Below are 26,096 nucleotides of genomic sequence, written 5' to 3'. Positions count from 1 at the left end.
CAGCTGGATATTCAAGTTAAAAAACACTCTATTTAAATATGTATTTTAAAAATAAATATCCAGTAACCTAAAAAATTATTTATCATTTACAGTAAAATTACAATACAAGAATTAGATCTTTTAATTAATATTTGCAATATCAAGGAATGGCGAAAGCTTTCTGCACCAGTACTAAATACCTTTCTGAAATTTATGAAATGAATCAATATAGATAGATACCAAAGGGAAAACTGGTTTTAGTGGTAGCTCATTGCACAGTGAATAAATTAGCAGCACTATTTTTGGAAAATCAGTTAATCCAAACACAAATATTCTATCGGATAACTTTCACACAACCATGAAAAATATAGTAACACAATAGTGACAATCTTGTGAATTAGATTGTTTTAGTTGGTAGTAAGGAAATATATTTTTTTCCATTTAGTAAAATGAATGTAGAACATTAAATAGAATAGTCATTTCTAACAACACATTTTCTTTGGGATACCCATCTTAGATTCTGAAAACTTACATAGAGAAAAAAATTTCAATTAGTTTTAAATTTACTAATATAGAGTCTCAGATGCTCACCAATTTAGTATCTGACATTAAAGGTATCTTCCTTTCAATTTTATGTGTGGTTCAAAATCAAATTGGTAAACAGAGCACAAGTGATTTGTACCTATTAAATGGCACAAAATTTCTATTAAACCTTTATTAGTTTTCTGTATCTATTGTTTAAAACCAATAAAAGAACATTTTTGGCATGCATTTGTGCCCTCGAATTAACATTTTCCAGCAATTCATACTTGAACTGTCCAAAAAGAAAGATTTACAGAACATTTTTTGAAATCTAGATTGTTAGATTTTTAAACACAAATTCTGAAAAGCAAGAACATACCACATAACCAGAATAGCTGACACTTGTCCTATTTGGCCAAAGCACCTGCCTTGGGATTTCTTTCAAGAACATTCACAAGGCAAACTAATGGCTGTTTAAATCTTTGTATACTTTTTGACTTTTTAAAATTTACTCTACTTTCTCTGCTTATACTTTCAGGAAACAGGACGAAGTATTTCCCGGAAGTATAAAAAAAGTTTTAAACACCTATTCAAAGATATTTGGAGATTCCGATTTATTTTGAAAACTGTCTAAGGAAATACATTTAACTTATTTTATTAAAAATACAGAACTATTTTAGGAGTATTTCCAAATTAGTATTTCAAAAAACAAGCAAGCAAAGTGTATTACATTAATCATCCTGGGTAGTGATTTTATTAAATTCCATCCCTGTAATCAAGGCTTACAGTATTTAACAAACTGTAATTTTTGTAAGTTTAAAATTCTATTGTGTAGTTTCACCATAAAAGAGGGAAAATGGAAGGAGAAGAGAGAGGGGAAAGGAAAGTTGGATTCTGATGGTAAGCTTTCCCAGGAATTTTGTTCCTGCTGCCCCTGGCTGTTGGCCACCACTAGCTACAGACTTGTTAAGCGAAATGAGCATCTGTAAAATGAGTTAGATGGTAGGCTGAAATTCAGACAAGAGAGAAAAACATGGTGGCATTCATTATCATAATATCTGCCTGCTTTTTTACGGCATTCCTGACCTAACCAAAGAAATGAAAAATGCAACTAAAAATCACAATGGTATCATTGGTATTATTTTCAATACTAATCACTGGTAAGTCGAATTCTACTTAATGTCACCATTTGTAAGATTGTGACTATATTTACTAAGTGTCAACTATAAAAATGAGATAGAAATGGTTAAATCATTCCTGAAAATAATCATTTGCCTGTGTATACAAAGGACAACAAGAACACAGGACCACAGGAAGTAATACTGACTTCATTTTCTTTTACAATTATTTTTGTGGCTAATTAAAAAAACAATTCTCTGTGATAATCTATTTTCATTCTTAAATCTAAGGCTTATTTTAGCATTTTTATGACTATTAGGAGCAATCTGTTTAAATGAATTTTGAATATAATATAAAATTAAATTGCCAAGGGCAAGTCAGTAAATCTGAAATAAAATTTAGGACTCTAAAATTACTATAAACTTTAATATCCTATTTTTAACTGTAGGGGAAAAGTACTATTAAGTTTACAGCTGTGATTTCATTTACTTAAAAAATAAGTCTTGTTTTTGTTTTACCAGACATAAGGCTTTTTCTAGGTCATACTGGCAAATAATTATCTTGTCATGTCTAAATACAATTCTAAACCAGCTCATCTGTTAAATCAATACAAGGAAGCACTTTTGTATTATACTGGCTTTAGCGCAATTTTTTTTAAGCTGTCAAATACAGATGAGAATTCATTTTTGAAATACAGAATTATCTGAACTGAATGTTGGGAAAATCCATTAGCATACCATCATATTTTGACCTAAACATTCCCTTTAAGTCTGTTCCAAAAATGTGAAAAATGCCATGTATTTTGTCTTTATTGACAATGCTAAAAAACCATTGATCTGCCACAAAAATTCTATAGAAAAAAAGAGGAAGTAAATAAATATAAGATGCAGAAGACATGAACAATTCATTTTCTTTACACAACAGTGTTTCAAAATCTCATGGGTCATAGGAAGTAATGCTGACTTCATTTTCTTTTATAATTATTTTTGTGACTAATTAAAAAACCAATTCTCTGTGATAATCTATTTTCATTCTTAAATCTAAGGCTATTTTAGCATTTTTATGACTATTAGGAAGATCCTCAAAAGCAATCTGGAAAATGAAAAGAAAAAAGAAAAAGACAGGTAAATTAAGGTGATAAAATGAAGTAAAAAGAATGTTGGTAAAGTTAAGTAGGGAAAAATTGAGGAAAAATAATACCCATATAGAACTAACAAAAACATTAGAAACAATTAAGTAGTAGAAGCAGTACTGGAGACAAGTAATTCACCAAAGTGATGGCAGATTTTTAAAAAAAATCGCAGAAAATATAGAAGATACATAAAGCTAAACATAACTGGAGAGAAAACAGACAAGAAGTATAGATAATTGACAGCTAACATGATCAATAGTTATTCCTAAAATATATATTCTGTCAAAATTACTAATTTCAAAGACAAAGAAAGAAATGCTAGTTTCTGCTACAATCAGGCAGAAGTATTGTAGCAAGTTACCTAAAAGGGAAAAAATATCAGGCAGACCTTACTGTTCTCTTCAACAATATTCAACGGAAAAACTGTCTATAGATTTTTTTTGAGGGTAGGAAGAGAAGAATATGCCATGCAATCATTGTATACCTAGTCAAATTGTCATTCTTATTAAAAGGTGAAAGAATCTGTAATACTCTTCTGTAGAAAGAATATTTACTGAACTGTCTAGTATGTACCTATACTGTCCCAGGTGCTGAAATACAGCAATGAAGACAGACGATCACTATTCACAAGGATCTTATATTCAAGAAGAGAGATACAGACAAATAAAATATATATAAATGAACAAGAAAAGTATCAGGTAGTCACATGTCCATACAGAAAACTAAAATAACAAGGGCCTGGTGGTTACTTTATATTGGCCTCTCTGAGGACATGACAGTTAAGCTGAGATCTGAATAACCAGGAACATTCTGCACAAAGATCATGAAAAACAGTACTTCAGGCAGAACAGAATGGCTGCTTTAATCTTGGCCTGTTTAAATAAAAAGAAAACAGAGGCAGAGTAGGGAAGGGAGAAGTGTACATGATGAGCTCAGAGAAGTGGGCAGAGTAGATCATGGAGAGTTTTATAAGCAAGGTTAAAAGTTTGAATAGATTCTAAGTGGATATGGAAGCTTCTGAAAGGTTTTAAGCAGAAGAGTGCTCTGATCTGATTTATGTTTTAAGAAGTTCTCTGCAGTGGCTTTATGGAAGTTAGATGGTGGGAGGAGAAGGGAGGTATGTGAAAGGAAACAGGGAGACCAGGAGGGTGGAGGTGGCAATAAAAACTAGATGGATTCAGGATGTGTTTTGGAGGTAGAGTTGAAGGAACTTGCTGACAGACTGACTCTGGAGTGCAAATAAAAGAGAGAAATCAAGGTTAATGCTTTGATTTTGGGCTTGGTTAACTGCTTACCAAAATGGAGAAGACTGAGGGAAGAACAGGTTTGGGATGAACAATCAATTTGTGGATTCAAATTATATTATCCTGCTGGGCATGGTGGTGCAAGCCAGTAGTCCCAGCTACCGAGGAGGGAGGACTGCTTGAGCCCAGGAGTTTGAGGCCAGCATGGGCAACCTAGTGAAACACCATCTCTTAAGAAAAAAACAATTTTTTAAAAAGTTAATATGTTATTCCTAACACTTACAGGAAAATCTTTTTGATAATATGATTCACTATCAATAGTTGATACAAAATAAATAAGTCAGAATGGCAAGGACATGGCATGAAAAGACTAGTGGTGGGTACTGAGTCTATTTAAATATTAAACTAAGTCTAAATAATTGGTCATTACATTTATAAGTAGATTGTAAATAATTATTAAAAGAAAGATACACAGACTAATACATACTCATAACCCAGTATAATTAGAAAGTTCCTGGGCTAAAATCCCAAAATAAACTAACAAGCTGACAATTGGGAGATAAAGAAGCAGGAAGGGCCGGGCGCGGTGGCTCACGCCTGTAATCCTAGCACTCTGGGAGGCCCAGGCAGGCGGATTGTTTGAGCTCAGGAGTTCGAGACCAGCCTGAGCAAGAGCGAGACCCCGTCTCTACTAAAAATAGAAAGAAATTAATTGGACAACTAAAAATATATAGAAAAATTAGCCGGCCATGGTGGCGCGTGTCTGTAGTCCCAGCTACTTGGGAGGCTGAGGCAGATGGATCCCTTGAGTCCAGGAGTTTGAGGTTGCTGTGAGCTAGGCTGACACCATGGCACTCACTCTAGCCCGGGCAACAAAAGCGAGACTCTGTCTCAAAAAAAAAAAAGAAGCAGGAAGAATATAAACATGCAAATTTCAACATCTTTAAATCTAGGGAGTCAATACATGACTGTTTCATTTAAGTTGTAGACTTAAAAAACTACAAATTTAAGTATATTATTCAAAGTCATATAAGCTATCCTCTGATAACACTATAGAATTGTACCTTTCAAATTATCAGCAATAAAAATAAAAGAATCCCCAGCCATAATTAAAAAAAAAACTTCAAGAAAACATTAAAAACGAAAACCACAATAAAGAAGTAAAATCAAACATCTCCCTAAACAATAATATAGTGATAAACTCATCTATTAAAAGGAGAAAGATACAGACTGGGTTATAAAATAAAAGCAAATACAATTTTTTTACAAGAAAAACACCAATGACCCAGAAAGGATTAAAGTATAATGACAGGGCCCAGGTATACCAGGTCTATCCATTTGTTATATGCAACAAAAATATAAACAAAAAGGAGGGTTGGTAATATCAATGTTTGACAAAGTTATATTCAAGATTAAAAAGGGCATTAAAGAGCACTAAGGGAATGAATGTTTAAGAATGAAGGATGCAAGCCAGGACAGTAAGGGAAAGACTAAAGCCACTGACCAATATGAGTGACCAATGCATTAGACATTTATTTCTTTATTCTATCTCTCCAACTAGAATTCATGTCCCAGGGGAACAAGGTCTTTGCCTTTTTGTTTTCTTCTACATTCCTACTCTTTAGAACAGAGCTTCACATATGTTAGGTACTCAATAAATGTGTTAATGAATAAATGAAGATATAATATAATCATGAATTTCACGAGTCAACTGACACAACATAAAACATCGTAAGCACAAAGTGCCACAAATGGAAGGAGAAATGGACAGAACTGTTATAGAAGATGATCAGCCCTTCTGTTAGTCCTTAATGCTTAATGCATAAACATTGGAAGCACTATCCCAATATCTGAAAGTCTGGAGCTAAAATTGTCTTTCTATATGATATGATTGTACAGTTGTAAGAACAATTTAAAAGATTTGAAAACTATCGGAAAAAAATATGAATTCTATAAGACTATCAGAGACAAAATATATCTGATAAAATCAACAATTTATGTAAATATCAAAAGTCACTAATTAGAAAGTGTAAGATGGAAAAAAAGATTCCATTCACAACAGCAAGAAATGCCATAAATATGAAGATTTATATGGCAAAAACTGTAATATTTTCCCAAAGACCTGGATAAGAAAAAAATCCTTAGTATTGTCAAAATGCCAAATCTTCTAAATTAATCTCACAAGTGCTTTTTCTTTCTCCTTGATAAAAATGATTTTAAAGTTCTGAAAAAAATTATAAAAACAGAAAGGAAGTATCTGAAAAATAAAAGTAATGAAGTTACAATATGCAAGAAAAACTTATGGTAATCAAAACCCAGGATAGTATTGAACTACAAATAGGAAAAAAATATCACTGGACCAGAACACAAAATTTATGTTTACATGGAAAATTTAGTTTAAATTTAGTTTATCAAACCTATAGATAAAAGAATCTGTAGTAATAGCTTTGGGAAAGTGTCCAGCCATTTGAAAAAGAATAGACCTAGAGTTCTCTTTCACCTCTTAGAATAAAATTGTTCCTGATGAAGCAAACATTTAAATTTTGGAAGGATAACACTAGAAGAAATTACAGTTAAAATTTTTTATAATTATCTAGTAGAAAGGCCTGAGTATGGGGAAATGGGGAATAAGAAAGGAGGAATGACAAATTTATCTAAGAGAAAAAACAAATACACCTACTCAGAAAAGAAAAATATCCTAAGCAGAGTACGAAGATAGATGACAAACTGGAGGAAACTTAAAACATATGATGAAGAGTCAACTATTCTCAAAGTGCAAACAGCATCTAAAAAATCAATAAAACAGACAAATAATCTGATAGAATTGGGGCAAAGCATGAGGATAGGCAATTAAAAATAGAACAATGGCCAAATCCTAACATCTTATCATTAACGTTTACTGAACTTCTATTTTATTTTGGGGGGAGGGGAAGAGGTTAAACATTACTCAATTTTTATATACGAGTAACCTCTAACATATTAATATAATTAGTGGCTTTTACAAAACAATGCAGTGAGAAATGCCAACCTTTCAAACGGTCTTAATGATTCCAGCATTTAATCCTATGTAATAACAGCATACATATGACATATTTTTCTTTTTTTACTAAATTGCCTTCCTATGTTAGTACCAATATATGGCTTACTGAGAATTCAGAATCGTAGGATTTTAAAAATATACTCATTAATGCATTATATGAACTATAGTTACAAATAAGCCATACCCTCAAGTCAAATAAGTGAAACTGCTGTTAACAAGCTCAGTGTACTCACTGAAGGCAGAAAGAGATAAACATCTTTGTTTCCTCTGAGAGCCCAGCCCAGTATCTGGACCATAAGCACCCCTTGAATATAACTTGAATATTTGCTCAAGTGATTCCCCCAGAAGAGACAAATGCTTGCATAGTTCTGTTATACCCCCTTTGATTTGTGTTAGTGACATTTTGGAGATCATTCTACACTTACTAGGTGGAACTTAATAAGAGGATTCTGAAATAGCATTGTAACAATTTCTACCTGCCTGGAAAAAAGGATACTGTGTCATATCTGAAAGCTTATTTTTAAAATGTTTCAGTATAGACTACACCTCAGTAATATCATCTCTCTAATGAATTACACACATAATACTCCAAATACTATATTTGAAATGCAAAACCATTATAACTGCTCAAATTAAGAAACTAGCTTAATTATGCTCACACACTTACTGTACATGTCTAAGGTGATGAACTAGCAAATGAACAGACTACCAAATATTCACTTACCTGGTCAAAAACTACTACTGCTCTCATTAAAAACTTTAGAAACTTTTAGGGTATCAAAATAGTAAAACTGTTTCAGCATTTATACAGTGTTGTTTTCAAAGCAAAGTACTTGTGTTTTAAAACAAGCAGTCTTCTGACATACAGAGGTGTTGATAAAATAAGCATTAAGCTAAGACCAGAATTATCAAATCTAAATTAATCACAGGGAACAGCGACATACAAAATATCATTATCCCACATATTATCTGTATATTCCCCCCCAAATCACAGAATACTTTCCTAATCAAATTCTCGTAAAAGCTAAAACTGAAGTTAAGATATTTCACTATAATCTTAAAAGAAAATTAATATTGTCAGTCTAATTTTTGAACATGCATATTTCAAATTTTATTTAGCAACAAACCTGTTGTATCAAACTCACCTTTAACTAACCATCTCCAATAGAATTTAATATAACCATACTAGAGATACTCTTTCTGCTGACCTGATAGAACACATGAAGACTTCTTTTCAGAGGAAGGACAAGTAAAGAAATGTGGAATACGCTTTTAAGTCCTATATTTATGAACTGCACAAGAAAACTGTTTAAAAACTATCTTGTTAAAAATTATTTTCATACATACCAGGTTCCAATTTAATAATTTTTACTGCCGCCAACTCTCCTGTATGTACATTTCTGGCCTAAAAATGAAAATAAAAAGTTTTAGAAGTTTGTTAATTACTTGGTACTATGTTAATTAATTGCTTATCAACCATGCTTTTATCAATGCTAACAAACAAAATCTTTATTTCCAATAAAATAAGTATACTCATTTTCCCATTAAAGAAAAATATTATACATTTTTCTATGTATTAAAGAAAAATATAGAAAAGACACAAATATATAAATAAAACTACCATTAGTCCCACCACTCTAAAACAGGTACTGTTTAAAATTGTGGTATACTTCCTCTAAGCCTTTTCTTCATACTTAGGTTAATTTGAAAAAAAAAAAAAAAAAACCTCACAGTTTTTATTCATATTATAAACATAATCATAGCTCATTAAAGAAAAATAAAAACCTCAAATCATTTGTACCTAACTACCTAGAGAAAAACAGTTAACATTTTAGTGTATATGTATATGTATATGTATATGTTTTCCCGTGTGTGTATGCATGTGTGTGTGTGCATTGTGGAAGATGATTCTCATCACAGTCTTCTACAGCATGATTTGCAATGCTGCCTGACTTTCCATTGACAGGATATATAATTTATTTAACCAATCCTCTACCATCGGACATTTAGGATTTTAATGTTATTTTACAATTATTAAGTAGAGGTATAAATATATCTTAGTTTTATATCTAGCTACAGCCTTGATTATTTTCTTCAGTTAAATTCCTAGAAACTATTTAACACAATATCATAGACAAACTTACTATAATTAGTGCTGTAATGAATATCACTGCTAATATTTTAGCACATGTCAGTTTATCAGTAAGGCAACCGAGACATATAATTGTTAGATCAAAGAGTATGTGGATTTATAATGGATATATTGCCATATTACTCTAAAAATTTACCAATTTATACTCTCCTCAACCTTGGTTGTTAAATCCATGTCTGTCAAGATATATTGCAGGTACAAATTTTTATTCTGTTTTAAAAATCATGTATTAATACCTTCTCTATGCAATGCACAGTTTTAAATGGCTATATAATCGTCCATATAATCATCCTCCTTTACTGCTAGACATGAAGGATGTTATATATAGTATTTTCATTACTTAAGACTATTTCTTTCAAATGGATTCTAAGATATGAAATTACTAGGTCAAAGGATATGAACATGAACACTTAAGGCTATCCACACATACCATCAAATAGTCTCAAAACATTGTACCATTCATTATATTCTCATTATTAATATGAGTGCACCATTTTCATTGTGTCAAGTGGCACACCATATGTGGAAATGCAATTTAATAATTTATGACATTTTTCACTTAAACTACATTAGATCTGAATGTCAACTTTCATACTCAGCATAAAAAATAAGGAAAAGAAACATCATAAAACAGGAAAGTATGGTTATACTAATTTGCCAAATTAAATAAGTCACATTACGGGTGGAAAGAAGAGAAAAGATATGTGTACATATGTGTATATAGATTTAGATTGTTCACTTGCTCAACAATTCACATGCCAGACTCGGGTATAAAAAACATGGCTAGAGATTATAGAATAAATGATAATAACTGACCTCCTGGGAGTCCGGTTCAGTAGATTATAAAATGTGTTGTCAGAAGACAAATTTCATAATAATGATGGCAATTTTGTTTTTAATGCTTTATAGTTTGCAGGAACTTTCATGTACATTATTTAATTCTATTTATTTAAATACAAGAAAGACTTAGCTCAGTAAAGTTAAATGACTTGCCCATGGTCATCCTGCTGGCAGGGGCAAGACTCAAAAGTTAAAACCCAAGAACTGTATTCTGATGACAATGTTTCACTGCTCCTTTTCAAAATATGAGAATTTCCTTTTCCTTTTCTAAATGCAAAAGGTATTAAAGTACTGATTGTATAATATTTAACAAACCTCAGTAGTGACTTTTGTTGAAAATAGATTAACAAAGTAATATACTAATCATCTTTCACATTATTTCCTATAATGCTTTTCAGTATAAGAGAATGTGAACTATTTATTACACATTTAAAGTCTTAAAAGAAATAATCTTAGAGCTGAATTTGATCCCAGAAAAAATATTATTTTAAATATTCTCAAAAAAGTTACTAAATAAAAGCCAGTAGCTTTCTAACATGTTTAAAATCTACCTTAAAGGGTTGGGATAAAAAAATCAAATAACAAGACTCAATTGATTCTTCTTATTAACATTCCTATATCATAATCTAGCAAACACAGCCACTTCTCTGCCTAAGCACATTCCTAGTTTTCCTTCTTTCCTCATCCCTCTAAGTGATAATTTAAAATTTTTCACTGAAATCCTATAGAAAACAGAAAACCATCTATGGACATAGAGTAGAAGTTTACACATTAGGAAGAAAGATTGAAGTATAAGGGCCATAGATGGCACAAGAAAGTAACACACGTACACTCACAAATGGGGACAGTTGAACTATTCAAGATTCTAAATTTCAGATAACAAATATGATGTTTAACTCATGTAACAGTGACTGATGCTAACACATCTCCAATAACAAAATATCTTTAGGCTATATTCATTATCCCAGTTTTCCAAGCAAAATGGACATTAGGGTAGTGCATTCTGCCTGCCATTCACTGAAAACCAAAAGAAAGTATGAGTCCATACTTCCCAATTATAGATCATCAAACAAGTGCCAACAACATGAAAAGATCTAGTATGCTTCTCTGAGAGTCTAGAATAATTAATTATGGTTTTAGTCAGATTAATCAAAAGCAAATGACTCTGTCTCTAGTTTGAAAACACTGTCCTTATTCTGGTACATTCTCCTTCCCCTGGCCTCCTCCCCTCCCCCTTTAGCCCAGTTAACTGAGACTTGTCCTTCAGGATTAAGTTTACTTATCACCTCTTCCAGGAAGCCTTGCTTGATATCTCAAGGCTGGATTAAGTGTGCTGTCTTCTTAATTCTGAGTATGATCTTTTGAAAGACTATGCCACATGGTAGATGCTCTACAAATTTGTTGAATGAACAATTACAACTGTAGGGGGGTTATTACTCTCTTTACTTAAAAAAATAAAATATTGCAGTCCTCTACAACAAGGAAATGCTATAAAACTGACAATATACTGTTTTAAATGGTCTTATGTCTTTTCACTTACATTGATTCAATTTTAATTTTTATTACTATGAATTAAAGCATTTTGAAAAAAATTTATTTGTAAAAAATTACAAAGTAAGATTTTGTTGTAAAAAAATTAAAACAATATAAAATAAATCAGTAAAAGATGACAGTCCCTCTTCCTCCCAAGCTCATCTCCCAGAAGTAACTACTATTAATAGTTTGTAGAATATCCTTCCAGACTTTTAATTAGGTTGATTCCTAAGAACACATATGCACAAAATACAGAAGCCTGATAGTCTGGCAGTTTCTTACATAGCTAAACATAGGCTTACCAGCCTATCATCCAGCAATCCCCACTCCTTGGTATGTACCCTATTGAGCTAAAAACTTATGTCCACATAAAAACCTGTACACAAATGTTTATAGCAGTCTTTACTCATCATAATTGCCAAAAACTGGAAACGATCAAGATGCCTTTTATAAGTGAACAGATAAACACATTGCGGTACCTCCATACAGTGGAATATTATCTAGAGATAAAATAAACGAGCCATCAAGCCACAAAAACAAACAAATAAACAAAAAAACAGATACAGAGGAACCTTAAATGCATACTGCTAAGTGAAAGAAGCCTGTCTTGAAAAGGCTACATACTGTCTGATTCCACTATATGACATTCTGGAAAAGGCAAAACTATAGAAATAGTAAAAAGAGCGATGGTTGCCAGAGCTTTAGGGGGAGGAAGGAAAGGGATGAATAAGTGAAGTGCTGGGGATTCTTAGGGCAGTTAGACTATCCTGTATGAAACTGTCACAGTAGATACATGTCATTACATATTTGTCAAAACCCAAAGAAGTACACAAGAGTGAACCTTAATGTAAACCATGGACTATAGTTAGTAATAATACATCAATATTGGTTCAATAATTGTAACAAATGTACCACACTAATGAAAGACGTTAATAAAAAAGGAAACTGTGCAAGGTGTGGGGGGATGGTGGATAAGTGTAACTCTATGTACTATCTGCTCAATTATTTTGTAAACCTGAAATTGTACTAAAAAATTAAGCCCATTAATTTTTTTAAAATACATATAAAATTATTTTTGAAAGAATACATATTTTTCAGACACATTTATGAGTCAATTTTTATGATTAGTATCAACCCAAATATACTGTGTTTCAATTTAATAGAACCAAAATGAAGATGTAAGAACATCTTGACTTTTTTTTAGAGATTTTGAGGGGCTCAGAAAAAAACAGATCACTGGAGGATTTGAACATCACAGAACCATATAAAATAAAGATGGTATTTTAAAATTCAGTTACACCATGCAGAAGCCAAAATACATGTAGCTACAGAAGTAAAAAGTAAAAAATATAAACTGCAACTCCCACAGACAGGAATAAATACTTAAAATGCCAGGCTCCATTTTTAAGACATACTTCTGTTCTCTCCAAATGAAGAACCGATGGGCAAATGTTTGTACTCTGTAATTTTCCAGCTGGATTTTTAAAACAGAAAGCAGTACCAGGCTCTTTTATAATGAAAGGCAAAGAGGCTTTCAGAAAAAGAGATCTTCTAAACAGAGACTTTACAGATTCAGTTTACTAAAGAGATCTTTCAGAAATTTAACTATATAATTTCACACTATAATCCAAAGGAGCTTTTGGTTTTGGAATACCAGTTTTTAAAATTCACCATTTTTCTCCAACAAGTTAAATGTGACATTCTATCTTTTTGTTTTCAGCTATAACACACAAGAATTTGAAGATCACGTATTATGCTTACAAAAGGAACTAATCAAAGTGCCACAGCACCTGTACAAAAAGGATAAAACTATATTTCTGATTCCTATTCATTTTAGTAAAGTATTGGTATATACTAATATTCAGACTTGAGAGTATACTAAACGCCTAGAAATCTAAATAAATACATTAGTACAGTTACATATCTTATTTAATTCTTATTAATCAGGAATTGAAATTAAGTGGAAAAAAGATAAACTCGAAATAAATGAGATCAATGTCACTACAAAATCCATAAAAGAACCTTTCTAGTTAAATTACATTTCTATTGTCATTGCCAATGCATTTCCCTTTCATTTCCAAGTCAATTTATTAATACTATCAGAGAAGTATTTTAACTCAAACTCTCCTGTCTTCAATATTTTATTAATAGTAAAAAGTTACCTGTAGATTTCTACTTGTACCAAGAAAAATACTGGAAGATGTTGATCTTTCTAGTTAAGCCATTTCCATTTCAATAATATTATGCAGCTGCCAATTTTGTAAACTGTAAACTCTCCCATATGCTATACAAAATAATAAGGAAAAGTTTAAACATTTTACCTGCAAGTTTTCAACAAAATTGGAAGATATGACTCAATGCCTAATATATTCATAGTAGTCATGAAGTTGGAAGATAATGCTTTAAAACTGGGGCAAAAAATTGAAACTGGCAAGTAGAAACAGCTATCTAAAAGCTATGGCAACCAAGACAGTCACCATGAAGATAAATGAAAACATTCTTTTATTTCACTTTACTGTTCTTCACAGTAGGCCCCTTACCTTAACCCCATATAACTTCTTCCAGCATATTTTTAAGGTCACAAAACTGTTCCATTAAGCTAACTGGGTATGCCCCCTTCCTCCAAAAATATTCTTTAACATAACAGAAAATTCAGACATCTCAATATTTAACAAGCTATCTCTAGTGGCCAGTGACTGCTCTCAGAGTCATAATTATGCACTCCAGATTTAAGAACGTGAACTGCAATACAAAAGTAGCAACACACGAACTACAAAAGTAGCAACACAGCATCTGCAAAGTTTGAAAAATGCAAAGTAGCTGGTTCATCCACAAAAAAAGTAAACAGTCAATTATGTCACAGGCTGTAAAACCTCTATACCCGATACTTCATGGAACATTATTTTTAACTGGTTCATTCATTCAAATTTCAAAGATTCCTTTGAAGCTCAGGACAGAATGTATCTATCACCCCCTATCTTCTTGCAGCTATTATATACTAACCTCTTGGTCACCTCTCCTTGTTCTTTTAAGACTTTATAAGCCCTGGCTCACTGTTTCCTCTCTACGCCTCTTGTCACCATTCTTGGTGACTTCGACATCTAGATCTACTCTCTGATTTGCCATTCTCTGACCTATCTGTATCTTGATTTCAGACATTTTACTTCCTTCCTGATCATTACCTCCTTCTTTTCAACTGATTGATTCTAATCCTCCCATGCCAGTGATTCTTCAACCTCAATAACCTGTCAGTGTATTCCTCCATGACCACCCGTTACTTCTCTCAATTCCACACATCCTCCCTTAACTGTCAGGGTTCCATGGTCCATCACTCCCTTGCAAATATTCTTAACTTCCTTTCTCCTCTTTCCCTCTACCATACTAGCCTGGCTAAATCCCAATCTCAAGTAACCCAATTATCCACTAATTCTACACTGGTACTGAATAGCTAAATGTTACTGGGAAAAAAATTACAAAATCATGCTCACTGGTCTTATTTTCAAATTATAACATAAATCTGAAACTACAACTTCTCCTATAGGTTTTATTTTTCACTCTTCATAAGGACTACTTTACTCCTCTCTCTTCAAACCTTCAATAATACCTCAGCACTTTGTTACTCCCTCCTCTTATACCTATCCTAACTGATGATGGAACTATACCTTTTCTTTATCTAATATTCTTGCATAATAATCTCCAGGATACATCTCTCCTCACCCAGCTCCAGACTCCTAAATTCATGGAAACTTACAGGCATTTCAATTTTATCACGTCTAACACAGAACACTCGATTATCCCTGCTCCACAAACCCATTCATCCCCACATCTTCCCAATCTAAATTAAATTTACTGTATCCACCCACTTGCTTAAGCTCCAAACCCACCGTCATTCTTCATTTCTTTCCTTCACACTCTTCCTGTCTGATATATCAGCAAATCCTGATGGCTTAAACCTATAAGCCAAATCCACTCACTTCCTTCTATCTCCACTGCTATACTTTAGACCAAGCCTGTCTCCATTAGGAATTGGTAAACTATTTGTGAGATGTAAAGAAATAGCAAATCAAGGATAATCCCTGGTTTCTGGATTGTGCAATGGAGAGAACAGCGGTCTCATTCACTGAGATGAAAAACCGAGGAGGAAGGACACATTTAAATTTTAGGTTCCTATGGAAAACGAGTATCTGGTGATATCCTGCAAACTGCTTGATAGTTCCTGAAACTCAAGAGCTAACCTGGATCAGAGACAGATTTGGGCATCAACAACATTACTGAATGCAGGCAGGTGGATGAGATTACTTACAAAGAGTATGTAGAGTTAGAAGAAAAGAGGTCAAGAACAGAATCCTTAAAAATTACCCATATTTAAGGGATAGTGAAAATAGACAAAATAAAAATAAAACAATTCTAGAGATACTGTTTTGCTGGAATCCCAGTTTGGTGGAACATCTAGAAATCATCCAATCCAATCTTCCTTTTAAAGAGCAAATCTCTTCTACTTAGTCTATGGTGGCCATTTGGTCAACCTAATTCATTTTTAGGATAATTTAGTTGTATAAAGGCTTTTCTATGATAAGTAAAATTACTTTTCTATAATTTCTCCTCAGTGATCCCAGTTTTGGTTTGTGAGATAACACTGACTTAGTCTATTCCTCCTGTGTATGACAAATTTCAGATATCTAAATTCATTAATTTATTCAATAAGTATTGAGTCCTTGTGGAAGTCAGGAGGCCTAAGTTCTAATTTTAACCCAGTTCAGATAAAATACAAAAGCTTCTTTCTACCTATGGATAAAACACCCTAATTTCTTCAACATGCCATGTCAGACAGATTCCAGACTCTTCCCACCATTCTAGTTACTATCTTGACTATGTGCTCAAAGTCTGATGTCCAACAAAATGACAGTTGCTATAATATTAGATTCATAACATTACAAGTGACATTTTTAAAAATTTCTATAAAGTTGTATTTTCAAAATTTAAAAATAAATATTGAAATTGGTCTATCCAAAACAGAATGCAATACTTTATGCTTTGACAAGAACAAAGTAAAGTGCTTCATTTTACTTTTATTATAAATGCTTTTGGGAAAAAGAGAGGCTATAAACACTATACATTTTATATATATTTTTTTTTTTTTTTTGAGACAGAGTCTTACTCTGTTGCCTGGGCTAGAGTGCCATGACGTCAGGCTAGCTCACTGCAACCTCAAACTCCTGGGCTCAAGCGATCGTCCTGCCTCAGCCTCCCGGGTAGCTAGGACTACAGGCATGTACCACCATGCCCGGCTAATTTTTTGTATATGTTTTTAGGTGTCCAGTTAATTTCTTTCTATTTTTTTAGTAGAGACAGGGTCTTGTTCTTGCTCAGGCTGGTCTCAAACTCCTGAGCTCAAACGATCCGCCTGCCTCGGCCTCCCAGAGTGCTAGGATTACAGGTATGAGCCACCGCGCCCGGCCCACATTTTATATATTAAATAAGTTGTTATCTAAATTTCAAGGAAAGCACTTCCAATAAGATTATAAAATTTATGTAAACAAAATATAGTAAAAGGGAGAGCTGTTTATAATATAGCTTCCATATGAAAATTAAAATAAGGATTAGTTATCTATTCATTTAACACTTATTCATTGAGTACTTCTTAAGCATCAGGTACTTTTAGTACTAGTACTGGTAGGGTGATACCAAGGAATTACAAAAATTAATAAAATATCTGAACCTGCCCTGTTTCAATGGGACAGATTTTAGACCCATACAGAAAAGTTTTCTATAGCAATTAAAGCTGTTCAAAAAAGTAATCAACTGCTTCTAAACACAGCATGTCCTTATTATTTAAATAAGAAGCTAAAGGATCATTTGTCAAAGACAGAGTAGGGATATATATGCACTATGTACCAGCCACAGGTTCCCTGCCAGCTCTCAAGTTCCTCAATTTTTGTGGAACACGTTATTTCCAAGCTGACTTCCACATAGTTATACAGGTCTAGCCAGGTGTCCCCTCTCCCATGGAAAGAGGCTGTACTATACGGTTCCCCCACTACCAGGCAAATTCAGACCTGAAGGCTTTCCCTCAGGAAACCTGTCCAGATGACCTCTATCTCAGGTCACACTAAAGCCTTCTGGCCAGTCTTTTAGGATACTCATTTCTCTCTGAAAAGACTTTTCCTAACCCTTTCCTAATACAGACTAATTATACTAAAAGGAGAATTCCTTCCAGAGGATTAAATTGAATTAATTATCTGGGGGTCTTAATGGCAAAGGACAGGGTGAAAAGGGTTTGAGTTTCAGGGTAGGGAAGATGTGAATTCTCAATCACTGTTGATGGGTGCAACTTTTTTGGAGAATAACTGGTCAAAATTCACTAAAACCTTAAAACAACTTGGAAAATTTAATTCTAAAAATTTACCTAAAGAAATAATTAAGGCTGTAAGAAAAGAATTCATTCAAGAATATTGATCACTGCATTGTTTATAATAAGGAAAGACTGAAGATAATTTGCTTGTATGTTTGTATATAATAGATTAAAAATTGTACAACTATAACAGGAAATAATATACAAATATTAAATATATATATTAAGATGAAAAGTTGCTATATATTGTTAAATACCAAAACACATTATCAAATATATATCTATATAATATATGCCATATATGATTGTATGTGGTTATCTATACTATGATTTATGTATATGTCCATAATATCAATTTTTTAAAGTCTAGAAAGATATATACAACAATGTTTGTCTCTTGGTAAAGGAGATATAAGTAATTTTTCATTTATCCCTATATCATAGTTTTCTAAAATGAACATATATTACTTAAAATATATTTTAAAAATAAAAAAGGAAAAAGAAGGCCATAGATGATAAAGCAAGGAAGGCAGAGGCACATGTAGAAAGGTGAGTTCTACACATGGATATATGCTATACATGCTACTGCAGAAAGAAAACAGGAAATTATTCCTGGTGAAGAAAACTGGTTTATATGGTTATATAATTTAATATGTAACCACATATTACAATTAACTCATTAAATGTCATGACAGTTGTATTTAACTCATTCTAGTTTTGATCCTGGGGCCACATGACACATATATAAAATCTTACTTGCTGATGTTCTTATTGTTACAATTAACATTGACAATTTAATTCTAAAAATGTAGATTACATGAATGGAAGTCAATAAATTCCATTTTTCTATTTATGTTTACCTTTAAGTTACACTCAAAATTTTTATTCTATTTTTGTAATAAAATACTGTGGCCTCAAGTAAAAGTTTCTGGGTTTTTTTGTGTGGCAGTCAGTGTGTTAAAAACTAAAATGCTTAATATGCAAAAAGTTAATACTTTATTAAATGTTATGTTTTCTAAAATATATTAAGTTGTGTTCACACTAGATTCTTTCTGAGTTTGATAAGAGGAAGAGTTAATAAGCAGGGGGGCGGTAAGAAGGCACAGGGCACCTATAAAGGGGGTGTGTGTAGGTTAAAAGTAAGACAAAGCTGGAAGTCACAATCCTTCTCAGGCAGTCCTGTTTACCTTAAATTAAACAGAGGCAAACAAAAGAAACTAGCTAGTGCTACAGAAGGTAGGTTATTCTGTCTGCCTAAAAAAAATTAGCATTTTATTTTAATTTATAATAGCATTACAGAACCTAGTCTATAGGACTCAGTTAATCTGAGTAATGATAACCATAAATCTAAAGTTCCAACAAAATGAGAACAAGAAAAGGCACAGCAGGATGTCTAAGAAAAAAAAGGAGAGTTTCCGCTTTTAGTTATGTGCATTGTAGGGTGGCTGTCAGCAAAATCATCTCGATAGTAAAGGCAAATCGAATTTGGGCTCTGACTGGAAAAGATGAGGGTGAAAGTAACGACCAGGGGGCAACCAGGAAAAAGTGCCTGGTGCTTCTTTCTATTAGAATGCAATAGCCTTCTAATAACACTGGTTATTCTAATAGAAAACTGGTGCTGAGACCTGAAGTTTACATGCATATTCAAATAAATCCATAAAATCCCTCATCTCTCAGCAGAGGGGTGAGGCCCACATGATCATAATTTGTATAGAATTCACAACGTGTTAGGCAATGTGTTAAGGACTGTGTGTACAGTAGCAAATTTAAAGATGCAGTCTTGAGGCAGTTTGAAATAACAGAAAGAGCAAAGTTTGCGGAGTCAGAAGATTCAAGTCCTCATAGTGCTACCTACTAACAGTAAGATCTAGGGCAATAACAAGTTTCTTCTTGGATAAAACAGACGATAATTCATCTGTCCCACCTACCTCATAGGATTATGGTGGGAAACAAATAATATACTGATCATGAGAAGGTTATGCAAACATTACTCATTCTTAGTCATATTAATCTGATTTCATTTTCATAAAATGTTGGAAGGTGGGAGCCAGTATGACTCATGGGCCCAAACACCTACAAGGATATACCTGACCATCAGCTGGGCTTCCCACATCACCTTCTCAAAATCCCAGTGGAAGATTATGACACTTAACAGAAATAGAGTTATATTAGACCTAAATTCATCTTGCCCTTTTCAGAAAGTCACCTACACTTTCTAAGTTGACTAGTACTTCACATAACTGGAAAGCAATAGCCTTCTAATATAACACTCTAACATGCACAAATACTCAAAATAGTCCAATACTGCCAAGTGAAAGTGCCTGCTCCAATTTACCTGATCTTGGACTAAGTTCTCAAACTGACAACAAAGCCCTAAAAACACAAGTATCACTTGTTAATAGACATCATGTTTGTCTTCCTGTGTTCTTGGTGTGAAACCACGATTTAAAGTTTAGAAGTGAAACCTTTTTAAATTTTGAAAGCAAATCTAAAAAAAGAAATCTAAGTCAATCTCTATTCTATCCCATTTGTCTTCACCAAAAACACTGGAAATGATGGTCAGAGTGCAAATGCTGAAAAGCACTAGAATACTAGATTTGTCATAAGCCCATGGTTGCGGCTATATCCACAAGTCAATTTTGGAACTAAAATTTATATACCTGCACTAGTAGTGGCACTATTTTATGTCTATCTTCACCAAGTTGAAAGTACATTAAAGACTTCTATAGTTTTCCCAACATTTCTATGAAAATAGAAAGGAGTTTTAAAATAATTTGCTCGCAGCTATGGTCCAGAGTTTTACATCCACAATCAGAACCATGTTCTTTTTTAGGCAGTCACAAAATAAGCCTACTTCTAAACGGCAAGAAAAATATTAAATAAGATTTTAACCAAATAACTTTTAAAACAGTAAATATCCATAACAGTAACACTTCATCCTAATAAAACATTTTATTTTCACAGTAACCTTATACAATATTTAATGTAACATCTATTTAAATAACTTTCAGTAAGATAGCCACTAGCTTAACAAAAAAAGAAATTTAAAGTAAGATTTTTGAAGGACAATCTTTCATCTTATATTTTCTACTGCTAACCTATTTTTCCAAGTTATTCTCTCTTATCCTAATATGAAAACCAACAATCTCTCACAATGTAAAACTACTAGGACACAGAAAGGACAGTATATTCAGGCAGTTCAACTGTTACTGTCAAAAAACAAGAAAATGAGGCCGGGCGCGGTGGCTCACGCCTGTAATCCTAGCACTCTGGGAGGCCGAGGCGGGTGGATTGTTTGAGCTCAGGAGTTCGAGACCAGCCTGAGCAAGAGCGAGACCCCGTCTCTACTAAAAATAGAAAGAAATTAATCAGACAACTAAAACTATATAGAAAAAATTAGCCAGGCATGGTGGCGCATGCCTGTAGTCCCAGCTACTCGGGAGGCTTAGGCAGTAGGATCGCTTGAGCCCAGGAGTTTGAGGTTGCTGTAAGCTAGGCTAATGCCACAGCTCTCACTCTAGCCAGGGCAAGAGAGTGAGACTGTCTCAAAAAAAAAAAAAAAAAAAAAAAAAAAAAAATGGATGATGTTTTGATGTTAAATGACAGAGGGATAACAAGCAGCATATACATCCATTCTCTATTACCTTCAGATTTTGGGCCAGACTTTATTAGCATTTAAACATTAAAGAATACTGGTAGAGAGTGACATAGTAGAAACAACTACATATCCTTTGCTTATAAAATGATGCTTTGAAAAAATGACATAAGACATGGTAACCTACACCTAACTCCTGAACTTTATTAATTAAAAATCACAATGACCTGTGGTCCTACACCATTCAAGAGATGTGATGATAGCACACATCTTTGTGCATTGCTTGTGTCTTAGTTCTAATGCCAGCCCCTATGCTTACAACTTAGCTGTAGACACAGGTTCAGGTGACTCAGTAAGATAGAGATATTTAAGACTTCCTCTGATTATCCAGATATCCACTTGGCTAACTTCATCTCTTTCAAGTCTCTGCTCAAATCTAACCTTCTCAATGAGGCCTACCCTGACCATCCTTACATGATGCCCCCACCTACCTCCCTCATCCCACCCAGGCATTCCTGATCCCCCTTAACCTGTTCAACTTTTTCTTCTTTCCATATCTTTAATCTCTGTCTAACATATTATACAACTTTTTAAAATTATGTTTATTGTTTCTCTCCCCTGACTAGGTAAGTTCCATCAGGACAGGAATTTTTATTCACTTTTTCACTCAATATATCCCAAGGCCCCCAAACAGTGTCTATCCCAAAAGAGGCCCTCTGTAAACATTTGTTGAGTGTTAAATACTTCTGTGTACCCTGTCATCCCAGTTCTCCATCCCATCTTCCCCTTCATTAATGTGCCTCACTCGAACCATGCTCATGGAGGAACAGTTGGTACTAGGAACCAATGAGCAAGACTTTACTTCAAAGAGCCAGGGAGATTTTATATTTATTTCCTACTGTATTTCCTAAGGATCCCATTCTATGTTCCCACCTTCTATCTCCTTTCTAAATTCTCAATTCCTCCCAAACTCTTTGTCCTGGTTTCCTTCTCTGTGGAATTCCTTCTCTAAACTTAGTAATCTTCTTGGCCTCTTGGATGATAAGATAAACTTAAAGAATGATAACTGAATGCTGTAATCACTCAGTCTCAATGAAAGGGAAAAAAACAGAAACAGGGGAAGAAACATTTGTATGTCTCATTTCTTTTTCTCTTCATAGCTAAGCTGCTTCTTCCAGGCGCAATCTACATTCCCTCTACTTCCTCATGTACCATTTACACCTCAACTCTTCTGCTCTTCATAAACCCTTTAGATTCCTTCCTTATATGACTGCTATGTTGCTCACTCCTTCAAGGCATATTTATCCAGCACATACTATGTGCCAGGCACTATGCTAGGTTAGCTGATTCAGTGGTAAATATAAGGTCCCTATTCTCATCCAGTTTAAGGCTAGCAGAAAGACGGACAAGCAAAAATGATGAGTGACGAATGATAAGTATCATGATAATAAACGTACAAACAGCTATGAAAACATATAGCAGATAGATATTACCTACTCTAAGAGACAGAAAAGTTCACAAAGAACTGGTAGATAGATATTGCCAGAAAAAAAACCATGTTCTCCATTTATGGTATCTCTGCCAGGCTTGGTCACACCAAACCCGGAATGCAAGTACAGATCCCTCAAAACTCATCATGGTTTCTCAAGCCTTCACCTGTTAGCACATACTATTCCCACAGTCTGGAATATCTTTTCCCAACGTCTCCACTTAGAAACCACCCTGCATTCTTTAAAAAATCTAGTTAATGCCCCTTTCTCTGTTAATCTTCCCTGGTTCACTCTCCGTTTTCTTTCTTCCCTCATCCCCAATAAAGACAGAGTTGAGTATTTCTTCCACTTCCCTTCTATGGCACTTACCAAATTATTACAGTTTACATATCTATTCTCCTGATTAAATTATGTATTCCTTGTTGATAGTGTACTTTCTCTTTCTTATGCTTGCATCTCCATACCCTAATACACAGTAAGCATTCAATAAATATTTCCTGAATGAATGAATGCTTACAAAAGTGTTGTGATGTATAAAGTTTTGTCTCTGTACAATGGGATACTGGGATATGTTTCAAAGTGCCTAAAGCCATTCCAATATGGTGACTCTTGGCTTGAAGGAGAGATAAGGGAGGGCACATATAAAGGAAGGACTTGCTACAGCACACCAGTTGGTCTAGCATCCAGAGGAACCTATGGAACTGATAAGATTACATGACAAACAATTCTGTACAAATAACAGATCATTTAAAATTACAAAAAAAATTTTAAAATTGGAAATAACAAATATGAAACTTAAAATGATTAAATGAAGTTTCACTCAACAGATCCTTTAAAAATCATATTTTGAAGAATATTTAATGACTAGAGAAAATGCTGGTCATTCCAATCAACTAGAAAAAAACAGCTACATCCTGTTCCCAATCATAAATTAAATATAAAAGCCATTTGGGGCTGGGCACAGTGGCTTACACCTGTAATCCCAGCACTTTGGGAGGCCAAGGTAAGAGGATCACTTGAGCCCAGGAGTTCGAGGCTACAGTGAGCTATGATCAGGCCACTGCACTCCAGCCTGGGCAATAGAGACTCTCTTAAAAAAAAAAAAAAAATCCATTCTGGAACATATTGGCTTAAAAATATTCAGAAAAAGGCCTAAAATAAACTATATTAGATTATTAACAGTGTTTATCTCTGGGTAATTTTCTACAACCAATGTCATTTAATAAATATTTATTGAGCATCTATCTGTTTGTTATAACACAGTAATATTCAACACACCAAAAAAAAAAGGTTCCTAGAATTTTTCTGGAATCTAAGCTGGAAACAGTTTGATCCAAATATTTGGATAAATAGCTTGTACTGTTGATTGTGAACTGTACCATTATACCACAATTGTTCTACATCACTACAGACAGAAAGTAGTAGAGATACTAAATCTCTAGATTTCCCATTCCTGTTAGCAGATTTAAAATTTGACAGTAATTACAAATAAAATTTTGCTCAGTTGAAATTTAATCCTTCATCCATCATCCACCACATTCCTTTTCTCTTCTGTGTTTCTTTCCCCTCTACCATTTCCTGCTCTCACCCTCAATGATTCACCCCATTCAACTAAAAGAGTCTTTATATTCCTCTTCTTCTTTCAACCAGGGAACAGCCAGTTTAAGATTGAGCTCTCCCCTCTTGGGGATTCTCAGGAAAGAAGCTTCAGGGGGGGAATCTGTGGTTTTGAAGAACATAAAAATAGTTCACAAAGAATCTCAAAGCTATAGTCCTTTTAAAGCTTCCACTTCAAAAGATACTTCAGGTGTTAAAAAAAAAAGTGGGAATAATATCTGAGAACAGTGACCAATTTACTTATTCTTCACTGTAATTATTTCACTAATTTATATCATGGATTGAAAATACTTCCACAACTTCCTAGCATTTTCAACACAGTGGTAAATAGTAAAATTACTCTAATTGCCCAGATCTTAAAAAATTCAGCACTACAGTATGACTGTTACATGTTTTTAGGCATATTAAGGAGTAAACATAAACTGACTGACAAAATTCTACAGGACTTAGATCACTGATAATGGATATGCTATGAAATAACTTTTCAGAAATATTTTCCCAGAGAACTCAAATAATTGAAATTTGTAATAAAAATACATATGAGGGTATCATAAAAGGCATTTCAGAAATATATAAACTATTACATAGTGTTTTAATGTCCAAAGCATATGCTCAGAGAACTGTGTGACAGAATCATTGACAGTCATTCATCAAATTTTTAGAGAGCACTCACTCTGTGCCAGGCACATAGGTGCTATTAGAGATAGGGCAGTGATGAACAAAACAAATAAAAATCCCTGCCCTCATGAAGCATTTTAGTGGATCTAGATAGATAATAAACAAGAAAAAATAAGTAAAACTATGTTAGATGGTGATAACTACAAGGAAAAAAAAGATAAAATAGGAACCAAAAGATGCAGAGGGTGTAAAAGAAAGGAGGAAGGGCACAAGCCATGTAGTTGTCTGAAAAAAGACATTCTGAGAGGAAATAGCAAGAACGAAGATCCAAAGGTGGAAAGATGCTTATAATGTTTAAGGAACAGCAAGTAGGCCAGTGTGGCTAGAGCAGAATGAGGGAAAGGAGAAGAGTAACAGATGGGGTTGGAGAGATAAGGGGGAGGGGGCTGGGGCTTGCTGAAGGAGCAATTGAGTAAGGCTTTTATGGACAGGTCTTACAGCAACAGGTACAAATTGAGGGTGCTTCCAGGTAATTAGAACAAAGGCAAACGAAAGGCAAGGAGCCATGAATGTCTTAAGAGTGTTCAGGAATCAGAGGCTGTCCTAGTCTGCAATGAGTATACATGAGTGAGCATGACTGTGAGGGGAGGGAACCATGTGTTGTAGGGTGAAGATGGGGTGTGATAAATATTCAGTGTTTGATCCTCTGTGTAGGAGCTGCAGAAGACAGACTAGGATGGGGAAGCACCAGAGTAAAAGACAGGTATTAGCAGTCCCTTTAATATAATCTTTGCTTTCCCTGGCAAGAATAAAATCTTGTTCCAGATAGTTGCTTTAGATGCTTGATCTATAAAGAAAAAAAG

At 33.7% G+C, this 26,096-nt stretch overlaps 1 protein-coding gene across 1 annotated transcript in view; it reads right to left on the bottom strand.

Moving 5' to 3' along the window:
• MAP4K5 (mitogen-activated protein kinase kinase kinase kinase 5) overlaps positions 1–26,096 on the bottom strand; it is a 111,465-nt gene that overhangs the window by 83,628 nt on the left and 1,741 nt on the right. Inside the window, exon 2 of the mRNA XM_012663748.1 lies at positions 8,384–8,441. Coding sequence (XP_012519202.1) covers positions 8,384–8,441 — 58 coding nt within the window. The remainder of the gene's footprint in view (positions 1–8,383; positions 8,442–26,096) is intronic.

Source organism: Propithecus coquereli, unplaced genomic scaffold, assembly GCF_000956105.1.
Source record: "Propithecus coquereli isolate 6110/MARCELLA unplaced genomic scaffold, Pcoq_1.0 Scaffold83, whole genome shotgun sequence".
In the NCBI taxonomy this organism is placed as follows: domain Eukaryota; kingdom Metazoa; phylum Chordata; class Mammalia; order Primates; family Indriidae; genus Propithecus; species Propithecus coquereli.
The sequence above is the reverse complement of the archived record's forward strand: the minus strand, read 5'-3'. Positions and strand labels throughout refer to the sequence as shown.